Here is a 17,726-nt window from a genome sequence, read left to right as displayed (position 1 = left end):
CCTGTTGACAACCCATTGTTTGTATAATGTATACAGATTAGATGGTACAAAATTACCATCTCACGGGATCCTCCTTGCACTTAGAAGGACTCTGATCCCTTCCTGAATTGGTGATTGGGACCCAGGCACATACTTTTTTTTTTGGCATTTGCTAGTATCCATCCATCTGAACACAGAGATTTCCCACATGCCTCTCCATTCCTACAGACCCTTCAAACCCCCAGAAAGATCATCCCTGGCATCATGAGACCAGCATGGGTGAATATCTGCACAGGTTTAGGGGACTAGACTGAGGGGGGGGGAGCAATTTCACCCCCTTGCCATATTTCATGCCAGCCTCCTGACCTGTATGGCTTTTCCAATGCATGGGTCCCACATACCCAGGAATCATCTCTCCAGGAGTCAAAAGGGACTACAGGACTGGAGAGGGAAGTGGGAAAACCCTGTGTTCTGTGTATGGATGGTTGGATGCAGGCCAGGGGGAGGATTTTACAGTTGATAGAAATTTCCTGCTGCAGAATGTGGAGCAGGGTTTCCAGTGAGGCTGCTATAACCTGTGTACTCTTCTTCAATATGAATAAGACTTAAGCTAAACATTCAGCAGAATATTGAGGTAATAGGGTGGACCGTATCATTTCAGCCTGAAAGTGAGGACCACATACTTGAGTGATCTCCCATTTTGGATAGGGGTGGTAAAACCTGGGGTGGGGGAACTAGTACAGCAAGAAGAAAGTCAGTCCAACTTGTCTCTGTTATTCTAATTTACAGTTGGCAGCGTGTTTTTTGATGTAGTGGAGCTCTCAAAGGTCCCCACCCTCAGGCAGAAATTGTACAGTCCATTCTGCCATTTGCTTTAATGCAAGTTTATGTTCCAAGATGGATGTTTCCTTCCTTGTCTATAAAATGGTGAGGTTTCTCTGTTTTCTGTATACTTCCTCTCCAGTTGTGGGAACACAGTTCTCCATGCACTTCAGGCCATCTCTTTTCTCCTTCCTGCAACCTTCCTTCCATTTCACTAAACCCACAGGGTTCCATTGCCTCTGCCTCAGCTTATTCTCCTTTATCCTCCCCAATTTGCTTCTGTTTAGCCCTGCTGTTACCTAACATCCACCTTCCATGAGGGAATCTCTGGTGTGAGGGCTGGGGGGGGGGGGGGGCCCCCCCCCCAGCTCTCCAGAATGTTGATAGTCCTGGTCCAAATAAGCCTGCTGATGGACTGCAGTTTTTTCTTTCTCTCCCCAGATGTGGACAGCTGTGAAAAGTGGTTGAATTGCAAAAGCGACTTCCTCAACAAATACCTGAGCAAAGTACTTTCAGACTTGCCCAGCTGTCCCTGCTCTTACCCACTGGAAGCTGTGTACAGTGCTGTGAACTTGAGAGATGAGCAGCAGGGCAAAAACTTTCGCTGGCGGGATGCCAGCGGGCCCAAGGAACGGCTGGACATCTACAAGCCCACTGCCCGTTTTTGCCTGCGTTCCATGCTCTCCTTGGACAGCACCACGCTGGCCGCCCAGCACTGCTGCTATGACGAGAACACCAAGCTGATCACCCGAGGGAAGGGGGCTGGTGCTCCCAACCTCATCAGCACGGAGTTCTCCCCAGAGCTTCACTACAAGGTAGACATGCTGCCTTGGATCCTCTGCAAGGGAGACTGGAGCCGGTACCATGCCGTGCGGCCTCCCAATAATGGCCATCGGTGTGCCGACAACCCTCCGGAGGACAAGTACCTCTCTCAGCTACAGGAGGCCAGGGAGTATTAGACAGAAAGTGGGGCTAAATTTCCCATACAACTTGCTAAGAGCACGTAGCAGGACCAGGTTTGTTCTTCCCCTTTTACATCAGCGAAGGTCACTGGTTCAGAGTGGCTGCAGAGTTATCCCTTGTTTTTCATTCTCTTGACAGCAAGGTAGCCTGTAGGAAAGCTGTGTAACTTGGCTCTCTAGTCATGTCTTTTCTACGACAGCCTCCAGTTCGCTTCCTGGCGTCCTTGTTATCCCAGCAACTGCCACTGTCCATTTGGCTTAAAGGGAGCTTCTCTCTCCAGAGAGTTTTCTGTAGCCCACAGATTGTCTCTTGGGATTCTGGGAAGAGCCCAGGGAAGTGGAAAAGGGTGGTAGCAATGCCAGGTGAAGGGCTAGTTTTAAAAGAAAGGCCTACCTTACTTATTTTGCATTGCATTTGTGACACTCTCACAAAGCAGACTTGCATGTTCTTGTGGCTCGAAATAATCAGGTGTCTGATGGCTTCACTTAGCTGTCTGACGTGGTTTGGGAGGGATGACATTGCACCAAAATTATGTTTCAGATAAAAGGGAGGCTTTTAGCCTGCTCTCCCAACTTCTGTAATCTGAGATGGTTCCAGGGAAGAGAGAGGGTTGGGTCTTCCCTGTTTCTTATATTACTCACAATTTGGGAGAACCTGGGGAAATGCAAGTTCTGGGATGGGTGTGAAAACACAGCCAGTGAAGTCACTACTTAGGTGAGGGGAGGGGGAGGAAATGACCAAGTATTTCAGTTCCTATTCTTCCCAATTCCTGTTCTTCCCTTTACTTCAGGGGCCTAGCAGAACACCCAGTAGTTACAGCTGTGAAACCAGGTATCCTGGGAAAACTCAATGTTCCTCTGTCTGTAACACCGGGCTAGGGTTGCCAAGTCGTCTCACCCCTTGAAGCAGGGGAGCTGTGCCGTCGTCCGGGAGGTCCAGTGGAGCGCGTGCGCACGCTGGCAGCACGTCACCGGAAGTAACGTGCGACGTTGCTGACGTTGGGGGCGTGGCCGAGCTCGTCGGGGGGGGGAACCATATGACGCAGCTTCAGTGATTCAGCTTTGGGGGTGGGGTTCCCCCCAGGGGCCGATTTAGCCGCGGCGGAAATCGGGCCTCCGAAGCGGGGGATTCCCCACCCCCCGGCCACATTTGGCAACCCTACACCGGGCAGAACAAAGCTCAGGGGCTTCAGCCAAGTCTCTTATCTCAAACACCATGCAGTAATACTAATTTAGATAAAAAGGTTGTCCTTGTCCCTCACCTAGTACTCAGGAAGACAGAGGGAAAGATTTCTCTGGGGAAACAAAATCTCCCAGTCAATGCAGCTCTTTTCTAGGAGAGGGACTGCTTGGTACAGGCTGGGCAGGTGATTCGACCCGGTGATATGTTCAAGGAGCATCACTTTGGGGTTAGAGCAGCCCATGCTGCCATGAAAGAGTCCAGCTGTGGCTTTCTCACGTCACTGTATGGTTTCTTGCCTTGAGAGTGGGGGCAGGGCCACCTTCATGCTTTTAGTTTGGTTCTGATTGTCATTTTTATTTATTGGGTGGGGGATCTGAAATCTTGTGATCCAGGCCTTTTTATCGTGGCCGGTGTAAGAGAGGCTGTGACAGGGAACCCTGGACAATAAGAGATGTGTTAGAGAAAAGAAAGAACTGGGAGCCGTGTTTAAGAGAAGGGTTAGTACTACAGCAGTGCAGAAAAGACCTCCAACTCTGTGCCCAATAGGCTGTGCAAATTTAATTTGCTTGCTGACCAGTGGAAATCTTATTTATCCTCCTTCCCCCCCCCAAACCTGTTTGTGAGGTATTACCAGGCATTGCCTGTAAAAACTAGATCATCTTTTTAAACATTGCAAATTTAGGTTTTCATTGGCCATTGATTTCTGTGTCCAGGAATAACTTTTTCACATTTGTGTGCAATCCCAGAATGTGTACTGCCACTTTGTCATTCTCTGGCAATAGAAACACCACGAGCGATTTCGCACTAGAGCTGCCTCGCGGCGCAGCCCCGTTTGCCCCGACACAAATTTGTTAATTTCACACCCGAGGCTGCGGGGCTGCATTTGACCCGCGGCTTCGCCCGATTTCCTCCGCAGTTTCTTGATCTTCAAAAACCAGGATCACAAAACTGCGGAGGAAATCGGACGAAGCCACGAGTCAAAATGCAGCCCCGCAGCCTCGGGTGTGAAATTAACAAATTTGTGTCAGGGCAAACGGCGGCACACCGCGAGGCAACTCTAGTGCGAAATCGCCCCACCTCTCAAGGTATTTGTGTTTTCTTGGCAGCATGAAAACTGGGATCTTGTTTCTTAACATGAAAGCTCTTGTGCACAAGATTCTGTTAACATGGCAAAGTTCTGTGTGTGGCAAGCTTCACATTTTGTAGCATTCCTAAGATGAGTCACCATGAAAAACAAATCAGCTTTGGAGCATCACAACCATACCAGTAAACCCCCTTTTTTGTTTGCTGTTTTTAAATGTTTATGTGCTGTCTTTTCCTTCAAAGTTCGGATTTCTGGCAGTATTGGCTAAGTATTCCATATTACGCTGTATTGGGGGTGGTTCTGCTCTGACATCTAGTGGCTACGTAGCAAATGAATTGGCTTGTATTTCTGCGGGGAGTCCCCAGTTAAAGCATCTTACAGGTGGTAGGTATCCTGTGGGTTGCCCAAACCTACTTTTATCTGCCTTCCCTCCCAGTAGAATTTTCAGCCCCTTGGCTTTCATTGCATTCAGTGGCTCAGAGCACAGCATCACCTGAAACCTAAAATCACCCTCAGGGGGCCGTGCCTGTGTGCATTGCTCAGGACACCTCCGAGCCCTGGATCACTTTTTAAAAACTCACCTGTCCTTAGCACAACACATATTACAAGCTGCTGTATTTTTAAGTATCAAGTGCATCAGAGGGTTTGGGTTCTTATTTTTACATGAGATGCAAGATGGGAAATTTGAGACTGGGATGTAATACAATAGGCTGTCTACCCAACTTTCTCTCTCTTCCTCCAAGGAGCTTGGGGGGCACCCTACATCATTCACCACCTTCCATTTCATCCTGACAACTACCCTGGGAGGATGGTTAGGCTGAGAGCCGGCGATTGCCCAAGGACACCCAGTGAAACTTATGGCAGGGGGTGAGGCCCCCCCAGTTTTTGAGGAAGAGACAGGGGGATGGGACAGAATCAGCTTCCCCCTCTTTCAGATGGCAGGAGCTTCTACAGCTACCATTGCCTGCAGTCACCTGGCTTCCAGATCACCTTGGATCAAGCTCCCGGTAGCCTGAAAACATGCTGACGGATTGCTGGGAACCAATAGCTATGCTCTAGGAGCTCTGATTGGTTGAGTGACACCAAAGAGATACAACACTAATACTTTCCTTTACAATTGTCACCCCAAAATCCTCGTGAGTTCTGGGCTATACTCAGAGGCACAGTTCCCTTTCCTTGAGAGTGTCCAGTCTTAGGCCTTGTTGCCACATTCAAGAACTCTGCCACTTCATTCTATTACTTCAGGTGTCCACCACCTGCAGGTGTGAGCGAGGGCTTAACTATACATTATGAGCCGTCCTGTGACCACTTTTAGAGGATGTTTTATTTACTCGATTGAGCAGCCAAGGCTGCAATTTGAGGCAAAAAACCTAGTGTGGAAGAGGAGGGGTTTCTGTAACTATCCCTGTGAGGGGAAAATATATCTGTATTTCCCAGTATGTTCTCCCCAGTGGACATAAAAGTAAACTGAGGAAGATAGTTGTAGTTACACTCTTGCTTCCATTTAGTGTGCCCGGAATCAAGGTGCACATCCTTTTGGTTTCAGTGGACCTCACTTACATCTAACAGCTACGATCCAGAATCCGTGCCCAGCTGACAATGGGGGTCTATTTGCATATTAAGCAAAGGATTGCAGGCATGCCTTGCTGGCAATAGGAATGCCTCCAGTTGCTACAGTGGGAAAATCTCTAGGTCATGGATGCCTGTGAGAATTGGATCTTTCCTCTTCTAGTGTATCCAATATCATAATTCCTACATGTACCTTCGTGCCCCCTGCCCCCAGCCCTGAGCTTCGTAGCCACGTTTGGATGAGTATTAAAACAGCAAGTGTTTATTTTTATACCGTGTAACTAAGATTCTGTCCAGTAATTGCTATTTAAGCTTTAAAAAGTTTTTGTATTTCATCCTATGCACAGAAAATATTGCTATATCAATACACCCTGTTTGTATATAGATATATATTTTAGTTCTACAAAATGGCATTTATGAGATCACCTTTATTCTGACTTTAGATGAAAGCACTTTATTTCAAAATGTGTGTGTTTGTGACCAATATGATTTGTTTATATATTGCTGGAGAGTTTAGTTTGGTTTGAAAGGGACAACACGGTATTAATTGATGCCCTATTTTAGGGATCCATCATGAGCTCATTCAGTAAGGACCCGGAAAGTTTTGTCACCCTCCTTTTCTGTGTGGTGTTTGTGTTTTGATTGCAATGGGTGAATCCCAGAGCAAAGGACATCCGGATATTTGCTTACAGAACATGGGTGTCTGGGATGGGGGCTGCTCCGAAGAATCCTGGTTCTGGGTCAGGTGGAAATCAGGCTTTCCTGTGGCATTTTAGCATTCCTGTTTCCATGTGGGAAAGGGGAGCAGGCGTTGGGGAGAACGGCATACCTTTCTGATGCTTTCCAAAGAAGAATGAATGTTTGTATGTGGTTCAGGGTGGGGGTGTAAGGACTTGGGCAGATTCTTCTCTGTAGCTGGTTCGCCCATCCCAGCTGTTCAGTCTTTCCCTTGTACAGTATTTATTGGTTGTGATAGCTGAAGGAATGGAGAGATGTTGTGTTGGTGAATGAGGCCTCACTCTTGGGGGATGTATGTGTGTGAAGTGCCAAAAGGGAAGCAAGATTGCAGATGTCTCTTATGAATAAACTCTATTGTTAACACACCACAAGCCCTTGCCTCAGTTATTCAAGAGTGGAAAGCAAGGAACCCTTTTTTGATTAAGGTAAGCAAACTAATGTCCAGAACTTGCAGGGGTTGTTAAGAACTGGAACACTGAACCATGGTTTGTCTCTGTTCAGTTTTATAACCTGTCTTTTGCATGAAGCAGCAAACCTTCTGTGGAGTCTCCTGGCGGGAGTGGGGTGGGGAGTTTAGTGGATGGTCCTTCCAATAGCAGCCTGTAGCCTAATATTCAGCAAAGTCTGAAGTGTTCCTCCAAGCTATGGAGCCTTCCTTTGACTTGTGACTCTGCTTTCTAGAGAGAACAGCCCCGTAAGCTGGAGGAATGCTTCAAACTTTTCTGAAAATGGTAGGATACAGGCCAGCTTGTTTAGAAGTGTGAAAATAGCTGGAAGAACATATTCATTATTAGTAGGACAATTCGTGGATGGAAGATGTCAAATAAGTGAAATGGTTCCTTTGTACTGGACAAACATAGACATTCAGGTACCTAGCACCGTGTGGAAACTTGCTACAACATGAGGCTACTGAATTGCCTAGTAAGTGTGAGAACTTCTCCTATTCCATGGGTCTAGTGTAAACACCTTGCTGAAGTGGGGGTGGCTGTAGCTGAGGAGCCTAGCTTGATCCCTGTGTGGATAATTACAATCTGGACCAGAGTTCTTAAGAGTGGTGTGTTCTCATCCAGGTTGTGAAGAGATGTACACAGTCAAGTGCCTGAAAGGGGTGGGGGAACCAAAATACCTGGGAATGCATTAAGATCTGTCTGTTCAGTCTGCATGTGCAAGTACTTTATACCTCTTCCCTCTTGATTTTGACCGACTCCCACCTCCCCAGCCTCATGTGTGTCCTTGGTGAAAGTATCATCATTTGAAAGAAAAATGGCTAACAAATCTGACTGGACCTAGGAGGAGGGGGCTTGTGCTTGGACAGAGTGTAGAGTGGGATTTCATATGCTCTGTTGTTCGGGAGAGCTGCAGGAGGGACAGAATAATTACCCCGCTTCTTGGGTTTGTTCAACAGAGATTTGAGAGGGGCTGTGGGAAGCTTACTCTTCAGGCAAAGTGATTGCTTTCCCTGACCATGAATTCTTGTTGGTGTAGCCAGTTTGATGTAGTGGTTAGGAGCATGGACTCTAATCTGGGAGAACCAGGTTTGATTCCCCACTCCTCCACATGAAGCTGTTGGTGTGACCTTGTGTTAGTTACAAGTTGTTTCAGAGCTGTTCTCTCAAGAGCAGTTCTCTCAGAGCTCTCTCAGCCCCACTTTCCTCACAGGGTGTCTGTTGTGGGAAGGGGAAGGGAAGGAGATTGTAAGTGAAGGGTGGGGTATAAATCCAATCTCTTCTTGTAGCAGGTGCCTCTCTGAATGTCTTGTACCACCACACAACTCTGGCAGAGTTCAAGCCATTGTTCTGCAGGGCCCACAAATGCTGTTTTTGAGTTCTCACAGCACAAACACCAGTTAGTTGCCTCATGTCTGCTAAGGTTTAATGCAAGATTGTTAATTATTTGCTTCATGTATAGTCCACCTAAGTAAACCCTTCTAAATGCTATCTGAAAAAACACAGTCAGGAGGGCTTCTGAGGGCAAACATTCCAGGCATGTTAACATTCTAAAGAGCTTAACATCCTAGGCCTCTCCCCCCCCCCCATTCTATCAAGAGGCGGCACATCTGTCAGTAAGTTTCATCTGCTGTTCCAACACCTGCTTCCACTCCGTTGTGGTCAAATTTTGCCTGAAGAGGAACTGCTTGCTCTACAGAGAAGGAAGTGTTTTGTCCCTGAGAACTTTCCACAACATCAAACATGTCATTGAACCTGCAAACTGCTAGACCAGTCCCAGCTGGGCCTAAGGAGGGAGCTTGGTAAGCTTTCCTCTCCACAGCTGGGCAGGCCCAAATAGTTGCTATTCATTTGGCCACTGCTGGAGGCAGGATAAGTTCATTACCCACACAAGAAGTACATCCGCTGGAAATTTAGCAGTGCCTGGTGGTGGTCGTGCTGGAAAGTGCTGTCAAGTCGCAGCTGACATATGTCCATCTCATGAGTCTTGTCAATGCCAACCTTGCTTAGTTTACACGATTGGGCTAGCCAGGTTGGATACTAAAGACTCTGAAATGGCATTTAGGTCATTTGTGTCAACAATCATAGAACACACAAATGGACTCATCACATCTCCTAATCCAATTCCTTTTATAGTCCATTACATTTTCCTTCTATCCTTCCCACGTCCTGTTGATCAGGCGTGTGCTGTGAATTTTGTACTCGGTACTCTGTTCCCAGACAGGCAGAGGCTGGATTGGATCACACTGTTTTCCTAACCTGAAATGGCTCCAGGGGACATTATCTTAACCCCCCACTATACTATCTACTCCCCCAACTGCCCATGGTTTCCCCAGTGGGGCAAACAGTAACTCCTGCAGCCATTTTATGTCAGGAAAATAGTGTGGACGGGAGGCTTAAACTTTCTCCCCACCCACTGCAGTCCAAGTCTAAATCAGCCCTGCATAACTGGGAGCTGAGTAATGAAAATGGCACTCACAGTGCACATCTGACCACCAGAACTCAGGGAGGGCACAGGAAATACATAAAATGCAGTTACGCCCTCAAGACTGGTGCAGAATACTCTTGAAACCTGGGGCTATCACTGTTAGAGCTGCATTTTCTTCCACACACCATTTTCAGGCTCAAGATGTATTCTGATCCCCAGACCTTGTACACACAGATGTATCTGCCAGTGATCTCCCTTGACATCTGATTGACAGCAGCTCTCTCTCTCAATACCTGCTACCTGAGGTTCTTTAACTAGAGAGGCCAGGGACTGAAACTAGTACCTCCTGTATGCAAAGCATGTGCCATGGCCACTCACCTTAGTCTCTTTAGCCCTGTTCATATGGCACACTGAATGTACAGCTTGCATGTACGTGCATACATTGTTCCTAAGAAAGAGCCAACGTGCGTTCACTTTGCAATTGAAACCAGCAGGGGTTTCTCTGTAGAAAAAGCCCAGCAGGAACTCATTAGCATAATAGGTCACACCCAACAGCAGAAACTCATTACCCGACAGCACAGCTCATTAGCATATTAGGACACAACCCTGTGTTACCAGAAGGGTGGTCATCCAGCCACACCCACCTTTTGCTCCTTATTCTGTTTACCTTGTTTGTTGTCAAAACCCAGGGCTTTTTTGTAGCAGGAACTCCTTTGCATGTTAGGCCACACACCTCTAATGTAGCCAATCCTAATGAGTTTCTGCTGTTGGGTGTGGCCTATTATGCTAATGAGTTCCTGCTGGGTGTGGCCAACTCAGCAGCCAGCCGGAACTGTTCCTGCCCAAAAATAGCCCTGGAAACCAGAGACCAGTACCTGGATAAACAGAGAATTTGTATCACATGTACATGGGCACTGAGTGTAAATGGAAATTACTCAACATATTTTTAAATATCAAGGGTACACTATACTTGGACTATATGTGCCTTCACTTGATTTGTAAATAAGGCTACTGTTTCTTTCAGTAGCATGAGAATTCTCGTGATGTGAGGATTTTGTATGGCTATCCGTTCTGGTCCAGGCCTCTGAAGATATCCCAGTTAGCTGCTTCCTCCAGAGTAAAGGTTGAAGCCCCTTTCCAGCCAGCTCATCCCCAGATCCTCCACAGCTGGAGCACTGGGTGAAGACAGACATGACTTGAAGCAAAGCCAAGGCAAGTCTTTCAAAGAGGGTAGCTCAGCCCACAGGTCCCTTTCAGATAAGAATGCAAAGCACTCTCCAGTGAGACCAACAGCCAGCAGCTAAATGTAGCGAGCATCAGATTTCAAAGCTCTTGGTGAAACTACAAAGTGAGATCCAGCTGCTTGGGAATGGGTGTATATTTAAGCAACAGGGTGCTACTGAAAAGTTTGATGACAAGCCCAGAAAGAAACCAAAACCCTCTTGTCAACAAAGCGGGTACTTCTGAAACAGCTGCCCTGGGTGGGAAGGAAGCCACAGCCTATCGTTGACTTACATTATCCAGCTGAAATTCTACAAAGGCAGGCTGTAATGTGAACTTTTAAAACACCATCCTTTTTCATTTGTTTTACAAGACTCCATGGATTCAATCTTGGGCTGGTATCAAAGGTCAGCTTGGTCAGGAAAATGCCCAAGGCTCACAGCTGACCAAGAACACTCAGCCTATCTATTCCAGGCCCAGATGGCCCAAGCTAGCCCGATCTCATCAGATCTCAGAAGCTAAGCAGTGTCAGCTCTGGTTAGTACTTGGATGGGAGACCATCAAGGAAGTCTATGGCTGCTATGCAGACACAGGCAATGGCAACACCACCTCTGAACGTCTCTCGCTTAAAAGCCAGTCGGATCTGACTCTAGGGGGCGGTGCGGTGCTCATCTCCGTTTCCAAGCTGAAGAGCCAGCGATTTCCGAAGTCATGTGGCCGGCGTGACTAGATGCCGAGGCACACAGAATGCTGTTACCTTCCCTCCGAAGTGGTATCTATTTATTTGCAGTTTCTTGCTTTCAAACTGGTAGGTTGGCAGGAGCTGGGACCAGAGTTGGGAGCTCACTCTGTCACGTGGCACGAGGGTCTTGAATTGTCGGAACTACTGGCCTTCCAGTCTGCAGTCCAGCATCTTAACCTCTGAGCCACCGTAGCCCCATGAGGGGTCCTCGTAATTTGGCTGTGACTTGATGGCACTTTACACACACACACACACACACCTTTTCTAAGGAGAAGCAGGAAGATCACCCCATGGTAGAGATATTTCACTTTGCTGATGGGAGAGGCAGTAGAGTGAGATTTCACACAAGAGAACCAAGCTCCACAACCTCCATCCCCCATCCCAGAAATTGAGAGATCACCACAGAGGTCTTTGCAATGTTGCCAGGGCCTCTGGGGAGCTCTGTCATTTACTGTTGGGGGAGGAAGTGTAATATGAGACTTGTGTACAACAAGCATGGAAGTCATGCTCCTTCCTTTCCTCCATGCACATGTAGGATGGTGTGTGCCCAAAGACCTCCAGTTCTGAAGTCAGGCTTGCTTCAGGCTCTTCAGCTCTCGGTCGTGCTAATTCAGTTCTGATAGCTGCAATTCTTATACTGTTAGTAATTTGTGCCTTGGGGGGGGGGGACGACAACAACACACACAAGTAATTTTTAATCTGCTAAATGGGGTGGTGGTGATCAGTCCTGCAGTCCACAGCATATCTAGAACTCAGCGTAGCAATAAGCAAAGCCAGTCCTCAGACCATCATTTGTGCCAATGTTATACTAGAAACCAGATGGCACTGCAGCCGTTATAAAAGCAAACAGTACCAATGCCTGTGGTATTGGCACTGGAAGAGAGAGGCCACCATCTAGTGCGATCACACACAGAGCCAAATGTTGCTTGCCTGTTATTATAGAAAATAAAGGCAACAAAACTTCTGGAGTCCTCTGTACCAACAAGCACACATTCTCTAATGCAAACAAAGGTTATTGACTCAGTGCCTAGAGAGATGCAGTTTGTAGTGTCGGTTAATCTTACTAGGCCAACTGCTGAAACTGGCAGCTGAACTACCTTTAATGAAGCTAAAACTGGTCCTAGAATTATGGCTCTGGGCTAGGGAGTGAAATCCTTGTTGCCAACTCATCTGTTCTGGGCTCTTTTCCTAGTAAACAGCACCCATGGAAGCCTAGTGCTAGTAGCACTTAGGAAGCAGATGGCTTCTCTGCAATCTTTGCACTCAAGTTTACTCACATTTAGAATAGAGCTGAAATAGGGTCGCCAATTTTTAAAAGGCACAAATCAGGAAAGGGCTAAGCCCTACCAAGGGGTGTTGCTTGTCCCAGGGCCTGCCCATTCAACTAGGGGCATCAAGGGGTAGAACCCATGAGCATAACAGGGAGGGTGTGTGTGTGTCTCAAAGGATGGGGCCAAACGGGCAAGAGAGAAAGCCTATAGAAAATCCTAATTTACCTAAGGTAGACCGGATAAATAAGATGAGGAAGATGGACCACTCAGTGGGAAGGTGCCCTAGTTCCATTTTTAATAGAGTAAAAGCAAACCTGAGAGGCCACTAAACTTTTCACAAACAGAACTCATATCCCATCCTGCAGCTACAAGCTGCTGTTGGCCTTCAATGGTTGGGTTAGTAAATATTTTACTTTTGTAAGGAACACTTTATGGCAAAGTAAAACCAAGGTGGGAACATAGAATGGAATAACCAGTTTTGGAAATAAAGTGTGTGGGAGGGAGTGTTGGTGCATGCTCCTGTTCTACTGGAGAACTCTGCCCCCACCCCTAATTTCATAGGAGATTCATTGTGGCTTCACTGTTGGCTACAGGTTTGCGCGTGAAAGGAAACTTTATAAATGCATCAGAAGTAGCAGGTCTCTGTGCCTCTCTCTGTCTTGGATGGCACAAACTATACTGGACTTTGTTCCTGGCCAGGGGTGCCGCCTGGGCTACACTTTGGGATGTAAGTCTGGGGCCCTGGCTCAGGCTCAAACTCCCCATCCCCACCCCAGCAGATTGATTCTTCACATCTGAAACACCCATGACTATCTGAATGGGAATCCCATGAGACTACTCAATTGCACCACTGTTTCTGGCTATTAAAACCTTGCTTATTGGCGGGGTTGCCAACTCCCACTTGGGAAATACCTGGAGATTTGGGGGTTGGGGCCTAAGAAGGGCACAGGGTTTGAGGAGGGACTTCAGTGGGGCATAATGCCATACAGCCCACCTTCCAGAGCAACCATTTCCACCAGATGAAGATTGATCTCTGTTGTCTGGAGACTGGCTGTAATCCTGGGAGATCTTCAGCCCCCACCTGGAGGCTGGCAACCCTACTCATTGGGAGTCTCCTAAAGCTGCACTACTCTTGCTGTTTACCTTATAATCACCGTGACAATAGAGGACAGGAGGCATCATGCAGGAGGAGGACGGAAGGCCTCTCAGAACCATTCACCACCATCTATACCTTAAGTATGTTAACTAAGCAGGAGCTAGAGGCACCACAGGCTCCCATGCTCACCCCTCCCAGCTTCTGTCTCTCTTGCGTAAACACTTTGCCCTTGGCACACAGTTCTATGGAGACCACCTGAGTCAAAATTACAACTTCACAGAGGATACCAGATTTTTGTTGCACCAACTGTTCATCTCTCAGCCTGGGACAAAAATGCACACTTTCACCCAGTTCATGTATCTGACCTATGTTTCCTGTTAAAACCCCTTTGGAACTCTTGGTCTAACTTCTCCTCCATTTCTTAGCGATGTCAAGCTCTAACCAAGACTCAGTAGGAATCTGCTGCAGCAGCTGGGTAATTTTAGTTAACAATTGTATTTCATACAGCAATTTGTCATCATGCTTGCAAGTGGAGGACTTGCAGCTGGGGACTCTGGCGTTGCCAGGATGACATAACCATTTTTTATCCTGCTCTTCCTCCAAGGAGCTCAGAGCCCCCACCCCCATTTTTCCTCAATAAGCCTGTGAGGTAAGTTAGACCAGCTCAAAAGCCATCCCCTGAGCTTTGTGGCAGACTGAGATTTAGAATGCAGCCTGCTACTGACTACTACGCTTAGGCTGGCTTTTCTGGCCAACAACTGCAAGTCAACTTTCCAGCCACTGATCTTGCATTTGCACCCTCACTTCCGTTCACAGACTTCTTCTGCCAGAATTTAAACCAGTAGTACGTAAGCAAGATTGCTCTGGCAGTTGCTTTTCACATCTAGAAAAATCACATTTTATCAACAAAGCCAAGATTTCGTTGTGTTCGGTAATGCTGCCATCCTGTGGGCAACTGTATAACTAACGTGCCTAAAACAAACCAATATGTGCCTCAAGTCTGAAACCTGCCAAACTGAAGTGCAGCTGTACTTTAGCTTCTTCATGCTGCGGTAGCAACCGCACAGGCTGCAGTGTAATGCTTCAGAGTAAATGATGTATGGGATGAGATTCTATAGGCCACAGTTTGTTTTATCAGATGTGTTTTTTTCTATACAGGTGTGACAGTAGGTCAGCTGAGAGCCAGTGTGGTGTTGTAGTGGTTAAGAGCGACAAACTCTAATCTGGAGAACCAGGTTCGATTCCCCACTCCTCCACATGAAGCCATCTGGGTGACCTTGGATCACTCACAGCTCTTTCAGAGCCCTCTCAGCTCAAAAAATAAGTCTAGCTCACCACGTAGCATGATGCTAATGAGCTAGAACTTAAGGCTGCCCGACAATCTTTGGATTTCCTGGCTATAATACACACAATGCCATATGGTAATTAATTAATTAGTAGGTCAGCTTGTCCCCTATTTGGAAGCCATTGTTTACTGGATATGTTCCCTGCTCCCACAGTTGCACGTTTTCATCTGCAAGTGTTGATAATGGGGGTCAGGCAGCCTGCATGGGCAAAAACCAAACAACACTGGTGGCTGTAGTGAGAACTGGAATCACCCCCCACACACACACCAGCTTCTTATGGCTGTAAACTGCTGCTCCATAGAATCATCAAACCATAGACTCAGAAGGGACCTCCAGGGTCATCTCGGCCAACCCCCTGCATGATGCAGGAAATTCACAAATACCTCTCCCTCCACACCCCCAGTGACTGACCCTTGCTCCAGGCCCAGAAGATGGCAGAAAACCTCCAGGATCCCTGGCCATACGGGCCTGGAGAAAAATTGCTTCCTGACCCCAAATTGGTGATCAGTGTTACCCTGGGCATGTAAGAAAGGGCACAAGAACTAAGCACTGATCCAACCCTTCTCTCCCTCCTTCTCACGATCTGCCTAACCTCCAAAGAAGGAGAGCCCACCACCTCCTAAGGAAGTCTGTTCCACTAAGGAACTGCTCTTGTCAGGAAGTTCTTCCTAGTGTTTAGCTGAAACTCTTCTGATTTAATTTCAACCCGTTGGTTCAGGTCTGACCTTCTGGGGCAACAGAAAACAACTCCACACCATCCTCTATATGACAGCCCTTCATGTTCCTGAAGATGGTTATCGTATCACCTCTCAGTCATCTCCTCTCCAGGCTAAACATACCCAGCTCCTTCAACCTTTCCTCATAGGACTTGGTCTCCATACCCCTCACCATCTTCCTTGCCCTCCTCTGGACACGTTCCCGCTCGTCTATATCCTTCTTAAATTGTGGTGCCCCAAACAGGAACACAGTACTCTAGATGAGGTCTAACTAGAGCAGAGTAATGCAGTACCATCACTTCATGTGATCTGGACACTATACTTCTGTTGATACAGCCCAAAATCACATTTGCCTTTTTAGCTACCGCATCACGCTGCTGACTCATGTTCAGTGCATGGTCATTTCCTGGAGGAGCGCACAGGAGTGGAGCTCTGGCAGTAAAGAGCCCAGGGGGTGGGCACATGCAACAAGCCCCGCCCCCTGCTCCCAGCAGCCCCAGACCACAAGAAGCACAAGGATCTACGCATCCCCCACCCCCCAAGCTAGCAATCTAAAACAGTCCAGTGGAGCCTGAGCAGTGGGTGTTGCCTTCTGACACACTTCCGGTGATGTCAGGGGGTGTGACATATGCAAATAAGTTATGCTAATGAGCTCCTGCGCCTCTTTTTCTACGAAATGACCCCTGCCCCTAGATCCTTTTGCACATTCTGCTGCCAAGACAAGTTTCCCCCATCCTATAACTATGCATTTGATTTTCCTAACTAAATGCAGAACTTTACATTTATCGCTGTTAAAAATCATTTTGTTTTAGCCCAGTTTTCCAGTCGTCAAGATCATCCTGTATCCTCCTGACTCTGTCTTCTACCGTATTTGCTACCCCTCCCAATTTAGTATCATATGCAAGTTTAATAAGCATTCCCGCTATCCCTTCATCCAAATAATTTATAAAGATGTTGAACAAAACAGGTCCAAGGACAGACCCTTGTTGGCAGAAGAGCCAGGCAGGAGGCATTATTTTCACCTGAGCCCCTCTCCTCACTACAACCCCCACCATGTGGCCACACAGGTTCCACAGCACTTGTTCTTCATGGGCCAAAAAGAACTGGCAGGGGAACGCAGGGAAAGGTCTGCTTTTGCAAGCACCTTGCATTTATGCATTGTAAGATCCAACTCTGTTTTGACACATTAAGACAGGGAGCCACACTGAGGGGGAGAAGTTAGAAAACGTATGACACTCCCCCATGGCCATGCCTGAAGCCTGTCCTTTGGGTGTTGGGTGGGCACTGGCCCCTGAGCTCCCCAGGTCTCAGAATGGGGAGAGAAGGGAGGTTGTACCACCCAGTTCTGCCCTCTCCCCTGGGAATCTGCTCTCACAGGCCATGAACAGGATCTATTACTTCCTTCCTGGCTTGTTGTGGGAACTGCCTTATATGGGCTGGGCTGGGCTGGGCTCCACCTCTTCCCCAGCCTACCCCAATCCCCGGCCCTCTAGATGGTCCAGCCTGTCAAAGTAGGGTTGAGCTGGTGCCTTCCTCCCTGCTCGCTCCATTCTTGCAGTTCATGTCTGCTGTTTTCCCCTTGGGTGTGGCTCTTGAGGCTGGGCCCATCCCCAGACACAACTACTGTTCAGGAAAAGACTGGGTTGGGAATAGGTTCACAGCCCTCCTTCACATAGTCAGAAGCATTCCATCATGCAGAGGCTCTAGGCTGAAGATCTGGAAATCTGCACTGATGGGAGCACAGAACAGCTATGTAACAGTGACATGTGCCCCCCCCCCCCAATCTGTGGATCCTTAAATTGGGACCACACTGACACTAACATATTTTCCTGAAAACTTGGGGTACTCCCCAGGTTTGCAGAAAAATGCAACACGTTTTTTTTTAATACACTAGGGGATTAAATTTCCCAAATTTAAACAAAAACTTGTCTGCGCATGTACAGACAATGCACTTTATTTATTTTTCCAATTTATACCCCGCCCTCCCCATCAAGGCTTACCAGCTGAACTGGCGGCGGCCACCACAGATGTCAGCTCCAGGCCCAGCCATCACGGTGGAGGATGCCAGCCACTATGGGCCTGGCTGCTGCTGCAGCAGACTGAGCCAGGAGTGGCTTTGTACT

At 47.6% G+C, this 17,726-nt stretch overlaps 1 protein-coding gene across 1 annotated transcript in view; it reads left to right on the top strand.

Moving 5' to 3' along the window:
* The window catches only part of ISM2 (isthmin 2), a 38,100-nt gene extending 35,328 nt beyond the window's left edge, over positions 1–2,772 (top strand). Inside the window, exon 6 of the mRNA XM_015418361.1 lies at positions 1,243–2,772. Within this exon, the coding sequence (XP_015273847.1) occupies positions 1,243–1,760 (518 nt within the window). The 3' untranslated portion in view covers positions 1,761–2,772. The remainder of the gene's footprint in view (positions 1–1,242) is intronic.
* The last annotated feature ends 14,954 nt before the right edge of the window (positions 2,773–17,726 follow it).

Source organism: Gekko japonicus, unplaced genomic scaffold (assembly GCF_001447785.1).
Source record: "Gekko japonicus isolate JY-2015 unplaced genomic scaffold, Gekko_japonicus_V1.1 scaffold3, whole genome shotgun sequence".
In the NCBI taxonomy this organism is placed as follows: Eukaryota; Metazoa; Chordata; class Lepidosauria; order Squamata; family Gekkonidae; genus Gekko; species Gekko japonicus.
The sequence above is the reverse complement of the archived record's forward strand: the minus strand, read 5'-3'. Positions and strand labels throughout refer to the sequence as shown.